The 24450-nt window shown below is 39.0% G+C and overlaps 1 protein-coding gene and 1 pseudogene across 1 annotated transcript; both read right to left on the bottom strand.

Moving 5' to 3' along the window:
• Positions 1 to 258: 258 nt before the first annotated feature.
• LOC149839208 (pentatricopeptide repeat-containing protein At4g02820, mitochondrial pseudogene) lies at positions 259 to 4589 on the bottom strand (annotated as a pseudogene).
• A 4408-nt stretch (positions 4590 to 8997) lies between these two features.
• Positions 8998 to 21170, bottom strand: LOC149839207 (small COPII coat GTPase SAR1A-like). The gene is made up of 3 exons (XM_090002379.1): positions 20820 to 21170; positions 20048 to 20179; positions 8998 to 9604 (listed from the first exon to the last, which is right to left on the bottom strand). The coding sequence occupies exons 1-3, from the start codon at positions 20946 to 20948 to the stop codon at positions 9284 to 9286; spliced, it is 582 nt and encodes a 193-aa protein (XP_089858505.1). The 5' UTR covers positions 20949 to 21170; the 3' UTR covers positions 8998 to 9283.
• Positions 21171 to 24450: the final 3280 nt, after the last annotated feature.

The following is a 24450-nucleotide window of genomic DNA, read 5'->3' as shown; positions in this document are numbered from 1 at the left end:
TGAAGAAAGTAGCTTCGCTCAATATGCAATTCCAGGTGCTCACCATAAAGTTCAACAATTTTTCCATCACCAGAATCCATCTGAAACATGAATTCCCAGCCTTTGAGTGGATCCAGTTTGTATAAACTTAACCTTAACCTCGTACAGTAGCATTTCTCATGTAAAGTGTGATTTTCTTATTGTTAGTCTTGTACATGTCCCTCTGAGGAGCTTTCTAATTTCCAGTAAGGATGTCAATGAATTTAAGATAAAATCACTTTATGAAATCATGCTGGAAACTTCACCGACAGGTAACTTGCTTGTAACTTTAAGAAGCTTTCTGGTCTCTTCGTTTAATAGAACATTGTCCTTCTTCATGCGTTCAATTACTATAAGAGGCATCTTACCCGCTTTGGCATATGTACGAAGCAAAGAGTTGTAAGCATAAGTTGTCACATAGCCTGCACCCCTTAGAATAACTAGGAATCTTTCCACACCCTTAATGTCACCAAGAACCTCGAGATTTTTAAACACCTGTTGCATAATTTCCTGGTTAGGTGTCCACTTTGTGACACTCGATATGGCATTCTGTAATGCATCAAGGACCTTATCCATATCCATCTTCTTCAGCCAAGCGGTTGCAAGAAGTTCCCATGTAGTGTAACTTGGTTTTATTCCATTTTTTATTGTATGCTCATGAAACGACTCTGCCTTCTCCAACATATCCTTTCTCACATATGCTCCAAGAAGTATGTTTGGCAATCTAGAATCATATGTGGGGGATACACATTCCCATTCAGTATAGAGGCTCTCAGCTCCTTCAATATCATCTAGCTTGACAAGAGATGATAACAAACAAACAACAACTACGCCTTCATCCCAAAACAATTGGGGTCAGCGATATGAACCAAAAAAGAAAATCATTTTGGGTCTTCCACATGAATCCTTTTCCTCCAATCAAAATCACTCATTTTACGATAAGTCAGCTTCATGTTCCTCCATATTCTGTATACATCATCTTTACTACATGCATTGGTGTGCAGAGTCATGAGGGAGCAGTAAGCAGAACGGTGCTTGTGAGATATCCTCAACTCCATTTCTTTTAGAGCATTTCTGGCTTTCTGCAAAAGCCCTGCATTGATATATATGCTGGCTAATGTGCTGTATGTCACCCAATCCGCATTTCCTATCCTCTCATTTAGCTCAACGAGAAGTGTCTCAGCTTCTATCACATCTCCACTGATGGCACATGCCCTTATCATGAGATTGTATGTGAACAGATCAGGTAAAGTGTTTTTCTTGAGCTGTTGAATCACCAGAGGCACCTTATCCAATTCCCCATTAGCAATGTACAATTTTAGTATAGAGTTGTAAGCCAGAGGATTTCCTACCATTCCAAGAGCCAGCATTTTGTCCATCAGAGCTTCAGCCTTCATTGTTAATTTCTCTTGTACGTACACGTGGAGGAGAGATGTGTAGGTTGATTGTTCCTTCATCTGTATAGGGAGATCCTCAAAGAACTTCTCAGCGCTTGCTAAGCCACGAACTTTTACAATCAAATCCAGACAGACAGCATAATCACCGGGCAACAGTTTCATATCTGGTTGAAGTGTCATCCACTCACAGATCTGCAATTAAGAGCCTTTTAGGCTCAATTCCACTTTGCAAGAAAACTGATCAAACAGCAAAACAAATGGACTTACAAAAAAAAATGCAGTTACTTCACCAAGAGACATAAGATTGGATCCATTTCAACCTTTTTAAAACCAAGATGAGAATGACTGGCATGTATTCATCATCTTGATAGGGGAGTTGGGTCTCACGATGCTCCGCCAATTGAATGGTATTGGTCAGCCCCTTATGAATTCATATACCGCAGTGACATTAAGGAAGGCTTTCATAAAATATTGTGCTGCTGCTCCCTACCACTGCACCATGTAGTTGGGATAAGGCTTGATGATGATGACAAATCACGCCACTCTGTTTAGACAGTTGAAAGAAGTCTCATGCTGTAGAGTGCTCGGATGGCTAGTGAAGAAATTAGAAGAAACTAAGAGTGCAATTGGTTGGGCTGTGGCTACTAGGATAGATGTGTTAGAAATAAAGGTGACCAGGTTCAAATGGAACAGTGTTGGTTCCACAAGGATAATCCAAATGAAAAATATGGTAACTAACATCAAGAAAGATAACCATCCTAACTAATACTTTACCTTTTTGTTGTATTGTTTTTTATAATCTCAGGAAGCTCTCAGAATCTGTATTGACAGGAATAAATATGTCGGATCCTAGCAGTTTCTCTGACTCCAATGGATAAATACAGTATATGTCCAAACGAACGTTAACATGTGTATTATTATTATTTATAATATAACCTTCTAAGGTCCACCTCTTATAAGGGTTGAGAGGATTAATGTCAGATCCCAAATGATTGATTTACCCATAAAAAGCAACGGGAAGGTCATTAACTAACGGAATAACCCATTTCCTGCTACGGAACCCGCAAAGGAGTTGTGGATACTGCTGTACTAACGTCTGGATACTTCACGCGTAGACTTGTTGAAGTAGTTTAAGATATTGTTTGTACTTAGAACGGATTCCGTGAGTCTTCTAAAAGGGATAATGGAAAGAAATTTGATCCAAACACCAGCTGTAGGATCTCCATTCAAGATCACTGCAGTTCCTTTTCGGGCCGCTGTAGGATGGACGGCCACCTATAGGTGGCAGGGTAGATAGATAGGACTACTAGTTGCCCGATCAGGACAATGCTTTGCTGCGAGCCAAAATCATTTTCTCATGCAAGAGATCTGGTTCCACAAGAACAGAAGCAGGGATAGCAGGAGAGACTAAATGGATGGACGACAGTCAACCGTTGGACGCATGATGGAATGACGAAGGAGTCAATTGTTAGACGTATGGGATACTACAAGTGGGTCCTGCGGAAGCCCCACAAGATCGAAAATTAAAGAATATGGTTCACTTTCTTTCTTCATTCGAGTGAGATAGTTGATCGACAACTTGAACTACAGTAGCTTCACCTTAGATTATGAAAAAAGGAAAACCTAACTTCAGGTGGTGAGATAGAGGGAGCAGTGCCCTGTTCCAAGACCACGATGAAATTGTTTGGAAGCCAAGCCCCATAGGTCTCTATTCTCTTAGCTTGGAACCAGGTGCGTGTATCTTATCCAGCCAGCTTTCAAAGTTTTTCTGGGTACTGGGTGCCAAATTCAGCTTGGCAGCTTATCCCTAGACTGACGGATTGACCAAGCAGGAAGACCGAGACTAATAAAGACAGGCTCTGGTTACCTCTTGAATCAAAGTAGCGACGAAAGAAAGGATTGAGATAGATTTGTCCAGCCGTCGAGTCACTTCCTCCCATGTCCGAAGTTTTGGAACGAATAGTCAGAACACGCTACACGGACTACAACATACACTAGCGATTCTTCCCAATCTTTTGAACTGCTGCTTTATGGTATCAGAGCCACGCCAGCAAAAGCCATCGACTCCTCAACGTCTGCACAGTTCACACAATCACCAACTGTTGCAAATCATATGGGAGAGGCAAAATATGCTCTTCCTCTTCCATTTTTACCAAAAGGCAGAAGCCATGAATGTCCATCATCTTTTGCCCACAAAACCATCATCAGATAAATATTCAGTACGAGACTCAGTTTACCCTATAGCTCAAAACCTATGATCCTCATGGATACATGATGGCACAAAACCACTTGACAGGGAAATACACTATTCAGAGTGTCAGACCGTTCCAGATGGGTTCGAAATCCATGTAGGCGAGCCCCTTACTTGGACAATAAAACCATAGTTATAGTTACCGAAAGCTCCTTGCTACATGGGAAAGCTCGCCTCCTCGAACGGAAGGAAAGTTTTGGGAAACCAGCTTATCTGAAATATGAGAAACTTCATTCCCTTTAGTGGGAAGCCCGGGCGCTTCCTCCTCGTTTCGATCCCTATTGCTTTTCATGTATGGGCGGGCATAATCACTTCACAACCATATCCCGTCTTCTCGCCTCATATTACTTTTTTCACGGTCGCTTCCCCTTCGTTTCCTGGTAACTATGAGTAAAACCTATAGAATCGCGCCCTCACCCCGCCAGGAATACACTCCCAACGCTTCAACACAGAGCGCACAGAGAATCAACCGTGGGATACCCACGAGAGAAACCGTGGGAACACCCATTGCCCTAACGCGCGGCAACAAACCAAGCCAAAGCAACGGACGAAAAAACCGAAAAGAAGGAAGGGGAAGAATAAAGAGGAGATATTCGAATTGAGGGGGAAAGGGGAAGGGGGGCGTTTTCTCCGACCTCGAGGGCGTGCTTGAATCGTTTGTGCTTCCTGAGTTCACGGACGATGCGATTGAGCTCGTACTTGTGCACGCTCCTCCCTTCCTCCGCCCACCGGCTGAGGGCGACCACGGCGCTGCGCTTCGGGTGCACCAGGCCCAGCAGCCTCCGGCCGAGCGTGTCGTGCTGCTTCCCTGCAGGCCAGGGAGACGATGAGGTCGAGAGAGGCAGACGCTGAACCGCACCCAAACCCAATAGTGTCCGCCGGACCGCGGAGAGACGCGCCCACAGACTGGCCGCTGTCGACATCTTCCCCAACCGACCGATCACCTCCTCTTCGTTTTCACGCCTTTGCTGCCACGGCTATAAAACCTTTGGTACTCTGCCCCAGTAACACTGGAGGGATGTAAACTGATCGGACTCGGGTCAGATCTAGGCATTACCGAGTCCGACTTAATCAGTTACGGTCGTGTCGGGTTGGCGGGTCAGCATACCTCAACCCGAACCCGAACCGTTTATTAAACGGGTCGGCTGTGGCAAACACGAACCCGGACCGTTTAATAAACGGGTAACCCGATACGACCCGCAAACCCATTTAATAGATGGGTTGGGTCGGGTAAATGGGTTCTCAGGTTCACGGGTCAGGTTGGCGGGTTGATGGGTTGGCAGACGGGTTGGCGGGTCGACCCACCCGCCTAACCCGTTTATTAAACGGGTCAGCCGGGTTGGCGGGTTGGCATACCTCTAACACGAACCCGACCCATTTAATAAACGGGTTAGGCGGGTCGACCCGTTTATTAAACAGGTTCATTTTTTCCAAACCCGAACCCGCCTAAGAGGCGTGTCGGGTCAGGTTTTGCCACCCTAGGGTTCTGTTTCGGATTGGAATTTGGATGCAATTAGATAAAACTGAATCTGGATCCGACTAGCTTAAAACCTGATACTTCGAGTTGGGTTATAGCAGATTCGGGTTCGAGTTTGAATGCAAAACACAAAATTGAACCCAAATCCAATTATTAGTCAGATCCAAATCTAACTACCAAACCCCACTAATCGGACTCTGTTTCAGGTCGGATGTTGGGTTACATCAACATCCGACCTGTTGACATCCCTATTACCCAGAGAAAGGGATGCAAACGGGTTGGGTTTCTGATCTCAAAATGCATTGGGGAGTTGGACCGGTTCAATTTAGGGACAGCCAAATTTTACAAATTCCTCTACCTGTGGATCCGACCCCTTTGCAACCCTACTCTGCCCTTTCTCATGGCACAAGACAGGGGTGCACAAAGTCTGGATCCGATTTTGGGTCAGAACTTGTTTCTATGCTTTGAAGGTTAGAAGATAGCACACAATCCAATTTAAGAAAAGGTATAAAACAAGGCCCAAAGAAGAGCAAACCCATACCGGCATGAATATTGATATGAAAACAACCCAAATGCCAATGTTAAGATCGGTTCACTAGGTGACTCAAATTTGGTTCCACTCATCCCCTATGTCATCCCCCATCTTCATACCTTATCTTATTGATACAAGTTGTTTTGATTAAATTTGACTTCATAGATGTATTAGGCATCGTGGATTTAATAATAATCAACCCCTGGATCGAACTTTTTTGATGAAAAAATATGTTTTTTTATTACAAAATTGTGTGTTTTCTCAGTCGTTGATTGTTGAATTGCCAAAAAAACTCGCATACAAGTGGGATTTTGGCAACTCAAGTATTGATCTTCACTAAATATATGATGCAGATCACGTCTAGAAAGTCTGATTTGTTTGAAACAACTTGCATCAATGAAATCTGAATGAGGGTTACCAAGATGAGGGAAGACTTAGGGGGTGAGTGGATCCGGACCCGATGAATCCGCTTCCTAAGATAAATGAAAACAATCGGATCAAATCCGTTCAACTTTCACCATCAAATGACATGTCATTTGAAAATAAAAATATTTAAAATATATTTAAAAATTAACCCCTTTAAGAATATTAAAATGCCAAATTGGATCAGCCTTGTAGATTTGCTGTTGGGCCGATTTGATCTGAATCAGCTGATTCAGATTGATTTTAGGCTATGTTTAGGAGCAGGAGCTGAAGAGGGAGGCAAGGTTGGGGATGGAGACAGAGATGGAAGCGGAGTTTACAACAACATGCTCAGAAGGATGCTGTTGAACTATGCCAAAATTAACGAGCAGAGCATCTCAACTCTGCTCCGGTCTCCCCTCCAAACTATTCAAAACAACCAGCAGAGACGAAGTGGAGTTCTCGGAAATTCCGGTTGCCGCTTCTGATGTGGGCTCCCAAACAGAACCTTAATAGCATTGTCAAATAACATGAAAATTCAAATCAGATATGAATATTAGGCCCTCTTTTCTCGTTCTGCCCCATTAGGCCCCATAGTTTTTAAGTGTTTTATGATATATCTGAACCGTTAGATATGTTTAGCATACTTGATTTAGTGAAAAACGGCCCTTGAATCATGTTTTTTTATAAAAATGTACTTTTATGAGCCGGGAAAATTTGATGCATTCATACCCATTGATTTTTTATCACCAGAAAAATCGGTATACAGGTCAGATTCCCGTGACCCAAAAACCAGTTTCCACTAGAAAAAACCTATAGATCACATATATGGTGTTAGATGTGAAAAAAAATACCAAAAATTACTATTTTTGAAAGGGCCTAACTGGGCAGAAAGAGCACATAACTCTCTCTCTCTCTCTCTCTCTCTCTCTCTCTCTCTCTCTCTATATATATATATATATATATATATATATATATATATATATATATATATATATATATATATATATATATATATATCAATTAAGAAAACATGCCCCAGGAGTTTTTTTCTAGTCTCCACACCACCAGAAATCATAAGGTTGCAAACGGGTCGGATATAGTGAGGTGATGATTGACTTGACACTGGATCCTTTTTGTAAGCGGGACGGATTTCCTAAACTCATTTCGTTGGATCTCATAATTAAGTTCTTAATATGGCGCAGATATGAATCTCTGTGGTGCTGGATCCGCTGAAAATGGGTGAATCTGTTAATTTTCAACGTGGGCAAGAATCAGATCTGGATATGATTGAATCTCACAATAAAGCTCTTGATCTGATTGAGGTATGATCCCCCCGGTATTGAATCCAGTAAAATCTGTCTATGTTCAAGCTAAAAAGGGTCAGATGCAAATCCACCCATCTTTTGTTCCAAATCCGACAATTGGGGGAGTGTGTAGTCACTCACCTAACTAATAAGGATAACCTAGACGGATATTGGAGAGGGATAGCAATCGACCAAATGACCAACCTGACGATGGAACGGATCGAGTGAGGGGGAATGAATTTCTTCTATTACTTCTACCTGGTCAAAATCGAGAAAACCTTTTTTTTGATTGGAGTTCCAAACCAACCTCGACACTCGACATTTAATGACAGTACTATACCACAAATTTGATGTGTTTTCTCAAATGCCCCCACAAATTTTGAAATTGGGCTTACGTCCAATTTCATAGTTCTCAACTTTTTAAGACATTTTTACCCTTGTGAATGTCTCGATTTTTGAGCATTTAATAACACTCTTCTCGCCAAATCTCACTAAAAACAAAATCTGCACTATTTCTGTAGAAATCATGAATTTCACATGAATAGTACGAATATCGCAATACTGCGAATTTCTTCAAAAGTTTCACATCTTTCAATGCAAAATTCATAAAAAGTTTGAAATTCACAAACTTTTGCACGTTGTCACCTTATAACGATGCAAAATTCCGTTTTAACATGCAAATTTATGAGTATATATATCATGTTGGTGGTTGTGAAAACACTAGCATATGTTTCGTGCAAATTTCACTTTTAGTGAAATTTAGCAAGATCAAAAGAGCATTGCAAAGTAACACATGAAAATCAAGAGTTTCACTTGTGTTAAAGGTAAAAAGGTTTTAAAAAAATAAAAAACCTGCGAAATTGATCATCAAACAAATTTTGACAAATTATAGAATTTAAAAAAAAAACACATCATTTTTGCCGTACGTCATCTTCTAGTGTACACATAACATAGTGTAAGCTTCTTTCTTTTTTTCTCTTTTCCACAAGGTTGAAACCACCCCCAATGGACGGATACCTAGTCATGCTAGTTATACATGCCGATTGCTCTCCCCACAGTGTAAACCCATGGCGCACCCCTTGACGAGCAAGGAGCATAATGCTCTTGCCCTTTTTTTTATGCAGGGGCAGACGCCCCTAGGATTGAAACCCTGAAACCCCCCACCCCCCCTTTCTAGTAGCCAAAGCCCCCTCCTACTATGCCAAACCCCTTGGGGCTATCTAGTTGTAACTTACGCTTGGAATCAGGAAAGAGTTTCAACTCCCTAGAGCTCAAAAATTTAGCTTAGAAGGATGTGCCCCACTATGCCGCACAGCAATCGCTTGGAGCAAAAAATTGCATTTCATTCTTCAACAGGAACGCGCAAGGGAACACAAACAAGATCAAGAGAGGCGCAATCAAGATTAAACACACACAGACTTTCCTTCTCTCAGAGACACGTCGACAAAATCAGTATATGAGAAAAAGTAAACTCCAAACAAATAGCAGTATCCCAAACAGTAATTCATTACTAGTCATTACTTGCACACCCAGAATGATTCAACTATACTACAAGAAACAAACTCGAAATCAGAAATGGAGTGGCAATAGCATTAAGGAGAGAAATAACAGCATGGCATAGAAAAGATGGAAATGATCAATGATTAAAAAGCAGCAAAAAAACATCCAGCAACTGGAACAAAATGGCAACCAGATTAAAAATACACTTTCCCATAACAATGGGACTAAATACTGTAATTGCTTCATTCATAATGCCACACAACCTAACCTAGAAATTAAGAAAAGAGAATAAAGATATCAAGGGAAAAGAAAAAAAAGATTGTCTTCAAGGAAGTCTGAAGATGTAAATGTGTGGAGAGAGAGAGAGAGAGAGACTTTCCTTCTTCAACCAGTGACCTACTACTTGATATATTGTGACATCCATTTGAATCCATCACCGTAGCCCATCTTACGGACTATGCTGCACATGAAGACCTCCAAGGGCCTAACATTCGAGTCAGTCAGGTTCACTTTCCCCTTCCCCGTGGTGAAGTTGCTCAGGCCAAGGTGGTAGCGAAGCTCCTCTTCTGATGCCGCGTATGGGATGTCAATCTTGTTACCCAGCACAAGGAATGGAACGGATGCCAACGAGTCATCTGAGAGAAGTGCATCCAGCTCCTTCTTTGACTCTGCAAACCGCTCTTTATCTGCTGCATCTACTAGGTATACGACAGCATCCACCTGAATGTTACATTTAGATATTTTAGACCAGGGGAAAAAGAGAACAAAAAAAATAAAAATATAGCCAATATAAAAGATGATCATGCTATTTAGTCCTTACAGATAATGCATACGTTAAAAGACCTTTTTTTATTTCAGATGAAGCTTTTCCATGAAGATTTATGGCAGAGGTCCTTCCAGTAAGGCCTCATATCTGGCCCAGTGTTGTGAGAGGCGAACGCCTCAATACCTGAAGCATACGCCTCAGAGGCGAAGCGCAAGCTCAAGGAACCGAGGTGCTGAAGTGAGGCGTTTGCAGGCTCGAAGCGTACGCCTCGCGTCGAGGCGCGCTTCGCTTCTAAGGCGTACGCTTTAGATACATATTTCGGTTTCTCTCACCTTCTGATTCCAGTGATCATCTGTTTCTTCTTGTTGGGGATTCGTCTTTAATTCATCTTCCCCAAAATCTGCCTCCCCATTTGGCCTTTCTTGCTGCTGCTACTCCAGCGCCCCATAATCCAATCGTCGCCTTCTTTGTTTTTCTGCACTCAGCTTATGCCCACTTCTTGATTTGGGAGGTTTCTAGGCTTTCTGATAATTGGGGATTTGAATTGGTGGAAGAGGAAGAAGACGGCATTGAAAGGTTGAGGTTGGGATTGAAATCTTGCGGCGATGACAGGGAAGAAGTATCAGATTGCAGTCTGTGGTTATTAGTTTCTGCATATAGTTTCAGGTTTCGAGATTTTTGAAGATCGAGGTTGTTCCAATGGTGAACTTCGCTTGGGATCTTGGTGGAAGCCGGCACCGTGGAGGGGGAAATTTTGGGATTAGGGTTTTGTATGCCATCGCTCGATGACCCGGTTCTGTGAATCCTTGCAGTGGAACGACAAATTCAGAATTGGGATATGGAAGAAGGTTGTACATTAGGATCGTTGCCGAAAGCTTTGGTTTTTGCTGATGAAATATGGTGATTCGATTCTTTGAGCTTATTGGATTCTAAAGCGGCTGTTTTCTAAGAGAAAGTAAAACCTATTGGGGGTTCATACTGCGGTTGGAGCTTGGTATCATCTTCTTTGTGGTGTTGGTGTTGGGAAATGCTTAACCTGAGATTGCTGAAGGTGGGCTTAGTCAGAAATAAATGGTTGATGGTTAAACGATCAGATTTTCGAGGGCTGCTGTTTTCAGGATTCCTTTTGGGTTTACATAAACAAATCATCTCCGACAGAGTGTAGATTGATTGTAGTAGTTCTCATGTGTTTGTGTTTGATTGATTTTGGTGGTTCGTATAAGTTGTTTCTAAATTAGTTTCTCCAATTGAAGACGGTGTTGCTGCAATTCGGTGTGGGCAATTGGGTTGGAAGTGTTGGCATTTGATGAGGATCAGGTTTGAGCTCTGAGGTGGGTATCAAAAAGAGATGAAAATGGAGCTTCTCTGAAGCTGGAAATGAAACCGGGGACATGGTGGATGAACAAGATCACAAGTGCAGGTTCGTTCCTCATTTGGAAACAGCATTATCTGGAGTAAATTGCATTTGTTTGCTCGGTGGAAGGAGAGTCCATTGTTGATCCAAGGATCGTGTGCAATGTCTCGCTGCTTTCCATTCCCACCACCAGGATATGAAAAGAAAACTAGAACTGGTGATTTAGATTTGTTACTAAAGGTTGTCTGCCTTCCCATTTTGCTTCAATTGGGTTAGATTCTAATTTAGCATCACATTAATATCGTTGGAAGTATTTTATTTTGTCGATACCAATGTATATGATTATAATCACTATATTTTTTTTATTACTTTCTTTTCTTCATGGTATTACTAGTATTAGAGTTGAGTAGATTGGATAGATTACTGACATTTGTTTGTTGTGTTGAATTGTGCTACTGAATTAACATGCTACTGTTTTAAACTTCTGCATGGGCATTGGTTTTATGTTGTTTGGTTAATAAATGACTGGTTGGTTGATTAGAACCTTCTAGAGATTGACCTTTATTAAAATTTCCTAACAAGATGTATTCTTGCAAGAAGAGGTTTTATGATTGAGTTGAGCAGACCACCTGAGGATTTTATGAAGATTCCATTCTGCATTGTGAATGTACCTGAGCGATAGAGTGTCTTACATGCTCCCATCAAAGTTCTTGACACTACAAAAAAACTAGCTACTAAACAAGTGTCAAATATATTTGTCTTTCAAGTCACTGAATTCTTTGAAGTTCACGTATCTGTTTTTGGATGAATACAAAAACAAAAATTGTTGTTTAGCCCAAGAGGATCAGCATTAAAAGGTTAGACAATCACTTGTAATGAAGAAACATGAGGTGCTTTTATAACCTAATGAAGTGGATTCACTCAATTTGAGTTGTTATCATATCTGTCTTTATCCACTGTGTTGACTTGAACTGATTACCAGGGAATGAGCAACTTAGCAGCAACATTAATTCTGGAGCGTCAATTCTCTTGGTCTCTGTCATACACAAATCCATGCTCCCACTGATTTAGATCCATAAGAGATTCTATATATCCTGCTTTAACTATGAAAAAAAAAAGCATAATAGTGTGAGACGTGTTCCTAGCTCTGTCAAACTGCTCTCCTAAAGATACACATGAAGACACGATAGTGGAGCATTTCAATATTTTTCCATTACTGATTCCAAGCCAATGGTGTTTGGCTTCTAGTGCAAGGGGCTTAGACTATATTATTATATATTTTATTATTTTGATCATGAAGCTTACGCTTCAACGCCTCGAGGCTTACGCCTCGCTTCGCCTCATCGCATTTAACAACCTTGATCTGGCCATCGTTCATGTTAAGAAACTTAAGACTTGCAGTTGGTCTTAACAAATAAATCATATATGACCGCTGGTCATTGTAAGCAAACCCCTAGTTGCTACCCATACGAGAGCATCCAAACAACCATCAAGAACCATACATGCCAATTGCCAAGGGTAGTACTTATGCAACTGTTCATAATAAAACTTAGAACTACCTTATGCAAAAACAATTAATGATTCACATAATCAACAAAAATAGTTAAAGCCATTTTTCATGTTTGCTGATCATGTCAATCATTATAATTTCAGATTCATGTAGGTCCAACTTATTATTTTGATCAACGATTTTGTGCTTGCTGAAACAAAAAGGAAACTATATTATTTTCAATTTCAACATTTTAGACGAACAACACTAATGTCCTTACGCCACATTTTTCAAATGGATGCTGTATGGAAGTGACAAAACTTATCTTATTTTGAATCCAGTAGCATAGATAAGCAGAAAAGTGGTCCACTTTCCGAAATAAGGGGCATACATCAAAGTCCACCATACTGGAATATATTCACATTTTCATAATTAATGAGGTCAGCTTCTAGATTAGCAGTCAGATACTTTGAAACATGGATTATGAATACCCTTTATATAAGCAGCGGAACATGTCAACTCCCTAAATGACGGTTGTATATTATCTCAAAAAGAATCAGCAATGAAGTGGGTGGTAAAAGAATCTTCAAGATGGCAACAGAATAATTTGAAGAATGCATGTTAATAAAAAAGAAAATCATACATCATCCTGTACTTCTAGCAGCTATTACTGTTGCATCCAAAAGGAGCCAAAAAGAAACTCTGAATCGTCAAAAATGTCAAAATTGCTCCAAATGATCAATAATATGAACACTTGAAAGTGTGTAGATTTCTTACTATGCCAAGATTTAAGCAGTTATTGTTTGACATTCTTATTATACACAGCAATAGGCAGTAAATTGCATGGTGAAGAATATTTGAAAAGCACAAGATTTGAAACAACATTAAATGCGGGAAAAAATTTGAAGGGTTATTTAGTTCATGCTGACATCTTTCTATAATACAACCAGCAGTGTATTGCTTCATAGAACTGTAATTAGAGAAAAGTATAAAGCAACATTCCTTTGTTGGGCATTTTCCACCGTTCAACAATGCACACATGCACGGAAAATGCATTCCTGTTCCATAGAAATGAGGAAAAGAAGGCTTCTTGCAAAAATGTTAAGAATGTGTTCCCTTTCCACATTTCAAGTACATGTTAATAGAGAAAAACAGGAGCATTCTCCGTTCCTCCTGGAACTGAAGTTTAGGAACAAAGCAGACACAAACCCACTAAGCCTTGAGTCTGCAGACAAACCCATCAGGATCCTCATACAAAACCACTATGATCCCACCAGAGACCAAAAGCTACATGTCCAAATTTGGATGTAAAACCAAACCACCAAGATACATACAGAGACCTAGAATCACTAGGATCCAGAGTAGTTGCCAGATCCACTAAAACCACAAAGTCCACAAAATACGGAGAGACTGAAATTCAGATCTATTCTGATTTTGAACCAAACTAGACTTATTCTAGATCTAGATCTAAGCCAAGACACCTTAACAAAATGCAGACCAGGATCGATGCTATGAATAAGAAATTGAAGCCATGCATTTTAACAAGAAAAAATAAAATACAAGTCAGATGGCAGCATAGAGAGTTTCAAAGCTGGCTCCTGGCCAAAGGACACAATCAACAGTATAAATTGGATCGCGAAGAACTTCTAATCCGCTGTTAATGATCTTAACAGTAAGAATAATTATTTCTTGGCTTTATCTTATGATTAGCCTCTTTCAGTTGAAAAGGAAGAGGCATCACAAACAAAACTTAAACCAGCGTGTGCTTCTTGGCAAACTATCTGGCATTGGATGTATTGGGATCTAGATATATTCTGTGATGAATGAATGGGAGAACCCTCTTTGGAATTGCCAAATCAAATCAAATCTTTGTTTCTTCTCTTCAATGAGGCACTACACTATTACTTTCTTGCATCTGGAGGGCATTGCAACCATAATGTAGTTCATGAAAAATCATCATTAATCTTATAGATGAAAATAATTCAAACACTTGCATTGACTTTATCAGCAAAACTATCCATTTTTTCATCCATTTCCAAGTAAAAAGTAAGTAGATTTAAAATGATTCTTATTCAATAATAAATTGCTCTCACATTCAGAATTACCCAAATCTACTAAAATTATTTATCCCTGTCAACAAGGTCAAATTTGACCAACTTGCAGCCATGGTAAAATTCCTTCGATCAATACACTTGTGATTCTACTCCTGAGCAACCCCAATAATCCATTACAGGTTCCCAATTAATCCAAATTCTAGATCTTCATAGTGCAATTCTTGTGGTAGAAATCCTTACAAAATCAAACTTTATATATAAATGTCGGCATCTGACCCATTTATAAAGCCACACCAAGCACTTCACAGAAACTCTATTCTGCTACTCCCTCACTACATTGTTCCCATAATTTCTTTTTTTAAAGTCGTAAATGAAATATATGCATCACTAATGATAAAAATGGAATCCAAAGGAGGTTCCCAAACAAAAGCTTATCCATGAAGAATAATCAAATTTCAAGTTTTCAACAGCAAAGTGAAACTCCATTGGTGCAAAAAATATGGCAGAAAAGACTGACAAGTATGTTAGCAGAAGATTTCACGAGAAAGCATGCATGTTAGTGGAAGATTAAAAGAAGAAACATGCACGCTAGCAAGCAAATACATGGTAAGAGTGGAGGACCATGTGCTCAAACATTGCTGGAAAACTCCGTGAATCAACCTGTGACTACCAAATTGGAAACACAGTAAAATTCAGTTTATGCTAAACAAGTTGCACCCTTTACTCAGTTGACACAGGCAAGTTGCGTCTCAATAATGACCAGTTTGATTCCTCTATTGTTTCACCATCCTCCTCCACCATGTCCACCTTCTCCACCAAAGGTGCCTCCTCTGAGGAGAAGGTGGGAATCTCCAGCTTCAAAATCTTGAATAAAAACATGATCAGTGAGGATATACAGATGTGATTCTCAGATTGAGGATATACAGAGAATGATCAGTTTATAACACTCAATATTACAATATGACTAACGATGAGTGGTGGTCGGCGTGTGACACTTTCTTTGTCTTCTATAGGTTGGTGTACACATTGTTAAATTGTAATCCATAAGACAATGTATTTTATAATATATATTTTATATGTATAAAAGAAGATACATATACATATATATTTCATATATATGTACATGTATCCATCTACTTATATATATAATATATATTTCTTTCTTGTATTAGCTGTAGGGGTATTTTAGTCATTTTATGCATATTCATGTCGTTGAATATGATTGTAATTCTTCCTTTTAATTTTTCTTATTTTTATAACTTTTTCTTTTTATTTTATCCTTTTTTTATGTACTATTTCTGTACACAGTCACAGTAGCTGGCTGACTGTACAGTGTACAACAGTCACAGGTAAGAATAAGAGAAGTTGGGCTGACTCCCAACGGCTCTAATTAGAGCGGTTGGGAATCAGCCCAACAGCTCTTATGAGTTGCTAAAGCTTATAAATAAGGGCTGTAAGCCCATTGTAAAGTGTGAATTTCAGTAAGGAATTGTCTCCTTAAGCTTATAAACACTGTGCATTTATTGCACTTCTTTTGTGGTGTAAAGCTTATAAACACCGTGCATTTATTTTGTGTCCTAAGTATTTGAATTATCAAGTTATTTGAAAACTTGATTGTTTGCAAGGATTCTTCACATGGTATCAAAGCAAGGTTGGAGAAAGAAAGATCGTGTGGATTCTCAATTTTTCGGGTGCCTCGAAAAGCGTGCCCTCAATTTTTTGGTGATTGGAGTGGATCCTCTTGTTCATTTTTCTCTCGGCTTCAAACCCAATGGGTCTGACTATCACGTTTGGGCCGGAAACATGGATGCTCATATTAAAGGAAAAGGGCTTTGGGGCTATGTCCAAGGCTCGATTCCCGAACCGGAGCCAAAGATAACCTTGACGGAGAAAGGAGAAATAAAAATCCTTAAAGGCGAAGAAAGAGCCAAGGCTCTTGAAGACTACACAAAAAAGCATGAAGAATGGGAGATGAGAAATTTTAAAATCCTCTCGTGGATTTTCTCATCTGTAGAAACAAGAATTAACGCCAATATTATCAAGTTTAAGAAGGCTTCTCAAGCGTGGGAGTACCTTGAGAAGATGTAGTACACCTCTAGGGACTTGTCCCATAAATATTACCTCCAAAAGAGGGCGCTAACTCTTCATCAAGGAGAAATGACTATAAGAGAGTATTTTGCCGAACACTCTTCTATTTGGGATGAGCTTTCTATGCTCGAACCCAAGTGGAGTGGAGAAGCCATAGAGCTTCGTCATAAACAATTGAAAGAAGATAGATTTTTTAATTTTTTGAATGGGCTTAGGCCTGAATTCGAACAAATCCGATCTTCTCTTTTATCCACCTTCACTTCCCCCTCTCTTGAAGATGTAATTACTAAACTAAGTGGGAAAGAGACTCGTATGGGTATAAGCAAGAACAACCAAGTGTTCTAGCTATACCTTCCAATAATGAAGAAAATGAAAGAGTTAATGTCGTCTCAAGACCGGAGAGCAACTTAAGGACTTACAAGCCTCCTCACTTCAAGAATCAAAACTCAAGTGGTCAAGGAGGGAAGAAGGATTATAGCAAGTTTTTATGCCATTTTTGTAAGGAACCGGGGCATATCAAGCCTATTTGCCCAAAGTGGAAAAAGTTACTTGTCATGGCTACTACATCCCAACCTCAAAAGGAAGAGTACTCGTCATCTTCAAATGGAGCTCTCTCATTGCAACAAATCGTGGATGCACTTCAACCTCTTCTAAAAGGCGCTATTTCCGGAGCCGTCATGTCAACGTCTTCCCCTCCCAATAAGACTTCTTGGCTTTTAGATTCAGGTGCTTCTTTTAACATGATCCCAAGTTTTAGTTCTTTTTCCGAATACTCAAAAAATCACTTTCCATCTTTTGTTTCAACCGTGGATGGAACATCTCTTGAAGTAAAAGGAATATGAAATTTTGAAAAACAAGGGTTCTTTATTCCAAAAATTAGATTTATACCCAAATTAAACTTAAATTAGCTTTCTGTTTCTCAACTCTCGGATCATGGGTGTGATATAAAGTTTTCATCTAACAAATGTTGGATACAGAATCGCCGGTCCGAGAGATTGATTGGGGAAGGCTCTAGGAAGGGCGATCTATACTATATTGATTCTCTTCAAATTTTAAAGAACCTGTTTTGTAATGTTGTCCAACAAAATGATATTAATGTGTGGCACAAGAGACTTGGACATCCAAATATTGCAAAAATTTCTCATTTACCTTTTGTTAAAAGTCTATGTAAAAGTGATTTCACTTGTAACGACTGTATTCTTGAGAAAATGAAAAAATTGTCTTTTTGTCAAAAATCTATGTTTACAACAAGACCTTTTGAAATTATCCATTCAAATGTATGGAGACCGGCACCCGCCTTATCAAAAGGAGGCTTTGCATATTATGTCATTTTTATTGACTACACGAGATATTGTTGGATTTATTTTCTTAAAAACAAATATGAAATTTTCTCAAATTTTAAAACCTATCATATGATGATTAAAAATCAATTTAATGAGAATCTAAAAATTTTTAGAACTGACTCTGGTGGAGAATACCTTTCAAGTGAATTCAAAAATTATCTTGGAAGTCATGGTATTCTTCACCAAAGATCTTGTCTGAAAACCCCTCAACAAAATGGCTTAGCCGAAAGGAAGCATAGACATATAATAGAGACAACTCGAACATTAGTTGTTTCTCAAAACATCCCAAAAGGTTTTTGGGCTGAAGCGGCTTTAGCATCTGTCTATCTTATAAATCGGCTACCTTCTAAAAACTTGAACAATATCTCGCCTTTTGAAAAATTGTATACAAAAGAACCCGACTACAGTCGGTTGAGAATTTTCGATTGTAAATGCTTCGTTCTTACTGACAAGAACGACAAGCTTTCACCAAAAGCCATTGCCTGCGTTTTTCTTGGATATTCCGAAACCCAAAAAGGGTTTCGTTGTTATGATATTAAGAATGGCAAGCTATATGTTTCCAGAAATGTGATTTTTCTGGAAAATGTTAATGGTTTTGAAAGGAGTGAACCCTTTGAAGAAAACATGTATTTTTTTATTTGAAATGTTAGAACATGATGATGATAGTGATCATAGTGATGACGATTTCATTCATAATGACGTCAATGACAAAGAAAATGGCTCTTCTCATCCACCTATCTCCCAACATAGAAATGAAGGAGCATCGAGAGATCCTATAACATATACCCATAGAGATAGAAACAGTTTTAGGAGTGCAATTGAAAAATTCAGTGAACCTAGTGGGTCCAATTCAACAAATGATGAAAACCTACGAAGATCTGAGAGAAGTAGAAAGATGCCTTGTAGGTTTATTTCATATGATTCATTTACTCCTAAACATAGAGCATGCCTTAGCGCCATTCATTCCTATATAGAACCCAGAAACTTCGAAGAAGCCAAAAAAAATGATGAATGGCTGAAAGCAATGGAATGTGAGCTTTTTGCTCTCAACAGGGCAAAGACTTGGGAGTTCCAAGATCTTCCTAAGGGTAAGAAAACAATAGGGTGTAGATGGGTATTAAAGGTAAAAACTAAGAACGATGGATCTCTTGAGAGATATAAGGCTCGATTAGTTGCAAAGGGATATAGTCAAGAATATGGGATTGACTATGAAGAAACTTTTGCCCCTGTGGCCCGAATGGTTACTGTCTGATGTCTCGTTATCATTGCCTCAATCAACAAATGAAACATCTATCAAATGGATGTTAAAAATGTCTCCTTAAATGGTGATCTGAATGAAGAGGTATATATGGATGCTCCACCAGGAATGAAGACTCCTAAAGGGAAAGTGCTCCGCCTTCGAAAAGCACTTTATGATTTAAAACAAGCCCCCAAAGCTTGGTACGATAGATTTAACTCCGTAATGTTAGAAAATGGTTTTCTTCTTGTTTCACTGACACTGCCTTATTTGTTAAAAAAACCAATGCAGGGATTGTCATTGTCATTCTGCTCTTATATGTAGATGATATGCTTATAACCAAAAGTGATTCTAAAGGGGTTAAAAGCATAAAATCAATTTTGAAGCACAGGTTTGAAATGTCTGATTTGAGATTTCTAACTTATTTTTTGGGTATTGAAGTAGCATACTCTGCACAAGTAGACTCCTTCAAGATAGTTAATCTCAAGAGATTAAATATTTCCTCTCTCCAAACAAGAATGTAGAATGCACAAAACCTTGCAGAAACTGCGGTTAAAAAGATATCATTAAACATTTCTAGAAATTGCATGAAGTGAACCATTATATACTCCACATGAAGACAAATTCAGAATCATGAGCTCATGATTCAATAATAAGAGCCAGCAAAAAATGTGACAGACAACCCACTGGTCACTACATTTCAAAAGATAGAACACTACTATGATTCATTTCAAAATATAGTTTTATCCAAAAACATGAATTTTACCCACTTCAAACAATTAGATAAAACAAATACATGATACGATATGCCAACAAAAATGAAAAAATTCACCTTTGCATAATAATCTTTCCAGACCCTGCGAGCAATTTGATGACCTCCCAGGTCAAAAGCCTTGAAATTGATCTTGCCAATGCTCAGCTCCTCTGACGTTGGATACTGTGTAGGTTGATGTTGTACTAACCTCTACAAAACCAGAAACCCCAAAAATAAGCTCAAAAAAAAAAATAGAAATAGAAATACATGGGGAAAAGACAACAACAGACCGGAGAATCATACTTTTCATCCTTTCACCATGATGTAGTAATCAAAACAAGGTGATCATGAAAGCCCTTTGAAAAATCTATATTGAATTTTCCAAACATTAAAAAGAAAATACATGTATTCTTGGAAGATTCGAAAATAAATTATATCTGAACTTCTACTCTTTTTTCAAAGGTTTTGCTTGAATATGTTTGTTCAGTAAAAATCAGAAAAGAGACAAAATAATAAAAGTAAGAAGAAGAATTTATAAACAATATCTGATTAGGAAAAACCATCTCTCCAACCAAAAACTAAACAAATGGGAAAAGAGCAAAAGATCTAAAGCATAATACAATAGCTAAAACTACCGAAAAGCAAAGATCTAAAACCCTAATTTAGAAATTTCGTGATCAATTCAATCATGGAAACAACAATACAATTCAAAACGGAAAAGAGGAACGACAGAGCACAGATCGACTCCACTCATAGAGACGATCAGAAAAGCAAAACCGAAACCACAACAAAAAAAGCAACAATAAAAATAAAATTTGAACAAGAAACGAAGAGGAATCGAAACCCTAACCTCATCCTTCAGCATATGGAGAAGCGTCGTCTTTCCGGCGTTGTCCAACCCTAAGAAAAGAATCTTCGCCTCCTTATGCCACAACCCTAGCGAGGCAAGAACACCGTAGAACCAATCGACGATAAACATTTTCGATCCCTTATTTAGCGACGATCCCCTTCAATCCCCCCGGAGATCCACGAGATCCACGGGTCTCCGAGAAAGAACCACCCAAATTCGGCCGGAAAAAACGGATCCGACAAACGGACGGCGAGATCGGTCGAGGAACGGAGTCACCGGAATGAGAGAGAAAGAGAGAGACGATGACCTAATTTTTTCACTCGCAGAACCGGAAAATACAGAGACAATCGAAAAAAATTATAAAATTTAAAAAAAAATAATGTTACTAAACAGCAACAAATACAAAAAACTACCTAACTTAACAATTATTTACAAAAAGCAGCATCAGGTGAAGATGATTACATTTGGTTGCTGTTTCTATAAGAGTTATTTACAAAATAGTGATTTTTTTTCTGTTAATTCAAAAGATAGCATATAAATATTTACATAAAACCATTCCAAAATTGGTTATTTACAGAGAAGGTAACGGAGAGGGAACTCACAAAGTCACAGGAACCATCCAAATAGGGAGGCGTGGGTGACGGGGGAGGGGCATCATCGGACGGTCAGAAATGAAGAAATGGAAAAAATGAACGGCAGATGTTGGGTTACAGCTGGCCCACGTGGGATTGTGGTTTGGGATGTAATCATATGGTTTTCAATTTAAGAAAGGGGACACTTATTGAATCAGCGTCCCCATGTTTTATAAAAAGAAAATGACCATACTCTCCCCAGTGTTGGCACACCTCTAATCAGGGGATGTAAGGGGATTGGATTCGGATCGGGTGTGGGTTAAACGGATTCAAATCCAGTTAATGAATGGGGCTGGACGGGCCCTCTGCATTTTGCACATGGACCTAATCGGGCTGGGCTGGGCACAACTTCATTCGGGTCTGGGCTGCAAAGTGCAGCTTGAGCCCAACCTGATAGGGGCAAGGTACCCGGCAGCTTGTCGACCACCCAATGGACTCGATGGCCACCCTTAATTATGAACCTCACCTATATGGGGTGAGTCAAACATACCTAGGGATGGAAGTGGACCGGGCATGGGATGGGGACAAGGTCTTCAACCCCTCTTCCTTTCTCAAAATTTTTTCCTCTATCCCGCTTTCATTCTTGCATGGGTTTTGATTTTAACCTTCATCCCTTGGTTCATTTCTCATTTTATGTCCTCCATCCTTGGTTCAAACGGGGCAAGGCTGGGTGAGGGTCCCATCTTTTCTGTCCTTTCACCCGCACTGCCTTTTGTTGTTAGAGCAAGGAGAGGAGAGAAATGGGAGCTCATACACCGCTTGTGAAAGGAGAGAGAACAGATTTGAGAAAGGGTTTTATATTATGGTTAATATATATATATATATATATATATATGATTTTATAATATATATAAAGGTATAATAGTAATTTTCTTAACAGGGATCGGGAACCGGGCAGGGCGGGAGGAAGAGTAAGTCCATCCCCGAATGGGTTTTAACCTCCGTTCTTTGTTCATTTTCCGTTCCATGTCCTCCATCCCTGGTCCAAACAGAACGAGCCCCCACAATCCATTGCCATCCCTAAAGAAACCTCTCTGCTGGATCCAATCCAAAACATAATAGTTTTAACCAAGGGCTGAAAAGTGGAAACACCTGCAGCAGCTTGTTCACAAGACAAGCTCGGCTCAGCTCGGCTGGTATAGGCTATTTGCATGTAGTATATATTATATGCATATTTATATATTTTATATAGAACATGCATATTATATATGTTTTATACGTGCATTATATATTATATATATATATGGTTTGTATTATCAAGTTTTAAAAAAAAAATAGAAAAATAATTGGCTCGTGACATGTTCACGAGCCAAACCCGAGCATGGGTGTATTATCCTTAATGAGCGGAACCCAAACAGCTCAAGCTCGGCTCATTTGGCTTGTTTACCAGCCCTACCAATGCATGCTTATAAAGTGCTGAAACTCGTCATTTACTCAGTCACAAACTTTGCTATCCAGAAATTCTCAGCAAAGGAAAACTTCACAATAAATTAATAAATTTTTTTCTAAAAAAATATCAGTGTAGTCAAATATTAAGAATACATAAAAATATCTATATAATGAAAAACATTAAGAAGAATAAAAATAAAAAGCATTGTATGAAGAATATGATAATATCTAAATAAAAGCACAATACTTTCTAGGATCTATCCTATGTCTATTCATTTTGCGGCATTATCTAATTCTAAGATCTAAAATTAAGACTCTATGTTGTGTAGCTACACTTTCTCCTGGTATAACCTTACAATCGATGCAACAACCCCTATCTCTTTTTCTAAGTAAGAAAAAATCTATCTGACTCACATTAACCCCACTTTTAAATGTTACTAGGTGAGACTCCATTTTTCTAAACCAAGAGTTTGCTAAGATCATATCATAGGACAAACCAAAATCTAAAATTCTTTCTCCACTTTCGTTTCTTTCTCCTATGCCATAGCCTCCATTGATACTCTCAAATCCATCCCTACTAATGCCTATATGCCCATTAAGGTCACCGCCGATGAAAAGCCTTTCTCCATAAGATATCCCTTGTACTACTCTATCTAAATCTTCCCAAAATTGACGCTTAATGGAATCATCTAAACCTACTTGAGGTGCATAAACACTAATAATATTAATAATATTTGTACCTAATACTAATTTAATAAGTAAAATCATATCACCCTTCCTACGAACCTCAACTACATTATCTATAAACTCACGACTCATAACAATCCCTACTCCATTCCTATTCCTATTTATTCCTGTATACCAAATCTTATATCCCCAAGGTTCTATCACTTTTGCTTTCTCACCTACCCATTTGGTCTCTTGTAGACATAAAATATCAATCTTTCTCATACACATAACATCTACTAACTCTACCAACTTACCAGTTAAAGACTCTATGTTCCAAGTGGCTAACCTAATTTTATGGTCTTGGACTAACTTCTTTACCCCCACCCATCCAACAAAGTGAGGGAACCCTTGCCTATTTGACACCACACCCGGGCGCCGGTGTGACGCGTCACTTCCGGGCGATGACCTAGCAACCTTTGCCCATTTATCACTGCCTTTGGGCCTATAGAGTACAGCGCGTCGCTCAGTAGGGAATGCCCCAACGAAATTCTCATATTGGTTCATATTCATAGGGTATGACTAAGTTTTTATGCTAGCTGTCACAGGCCTACCGCAACCCTCCTCCTTTATCCAGGCTTGGGACCAGCAGTGCATAACTAAACAGTTATACACAGGCGGAGTTAATAATTTCATTTTCGTTGTAAAAATATTTTACGATTTTAAAAAAAAAATTCAAAAGACTTTTCTCTCCTAGGTTTCAAGTTATCATTTTCGTTGCAAGAGCATATTATTTCTATCGATAAGACTAAGTAAGCTTTTGTCAAACCCTATCTTTTTGTCTTCTCTAACCTACCAAATGATATATTTTTTATCATAAACATATGGAGATGAGTCAAAGGAGTCTGAACCTACCCCATATTTTTGTTTTCTCTAACCTATCA

This window comes from Nuphar pumila, chromosome 4, assembly GCF_984573655.1.
Source record: "Nuphar pumila chromosome 4, dmNupPumi1.hap1.1, whole genome shotgun sequence".
Lineage (NCBI taxonomy): Eukaryota > Viridiplantae > Streptophyta > Magnoliopsida > Nymphaeales > Nymphaeaceae > Nuphar > Nuphar pumila.
This window is presented reverse-complemented; position numbering and strand designations above follow the sequence as displayed.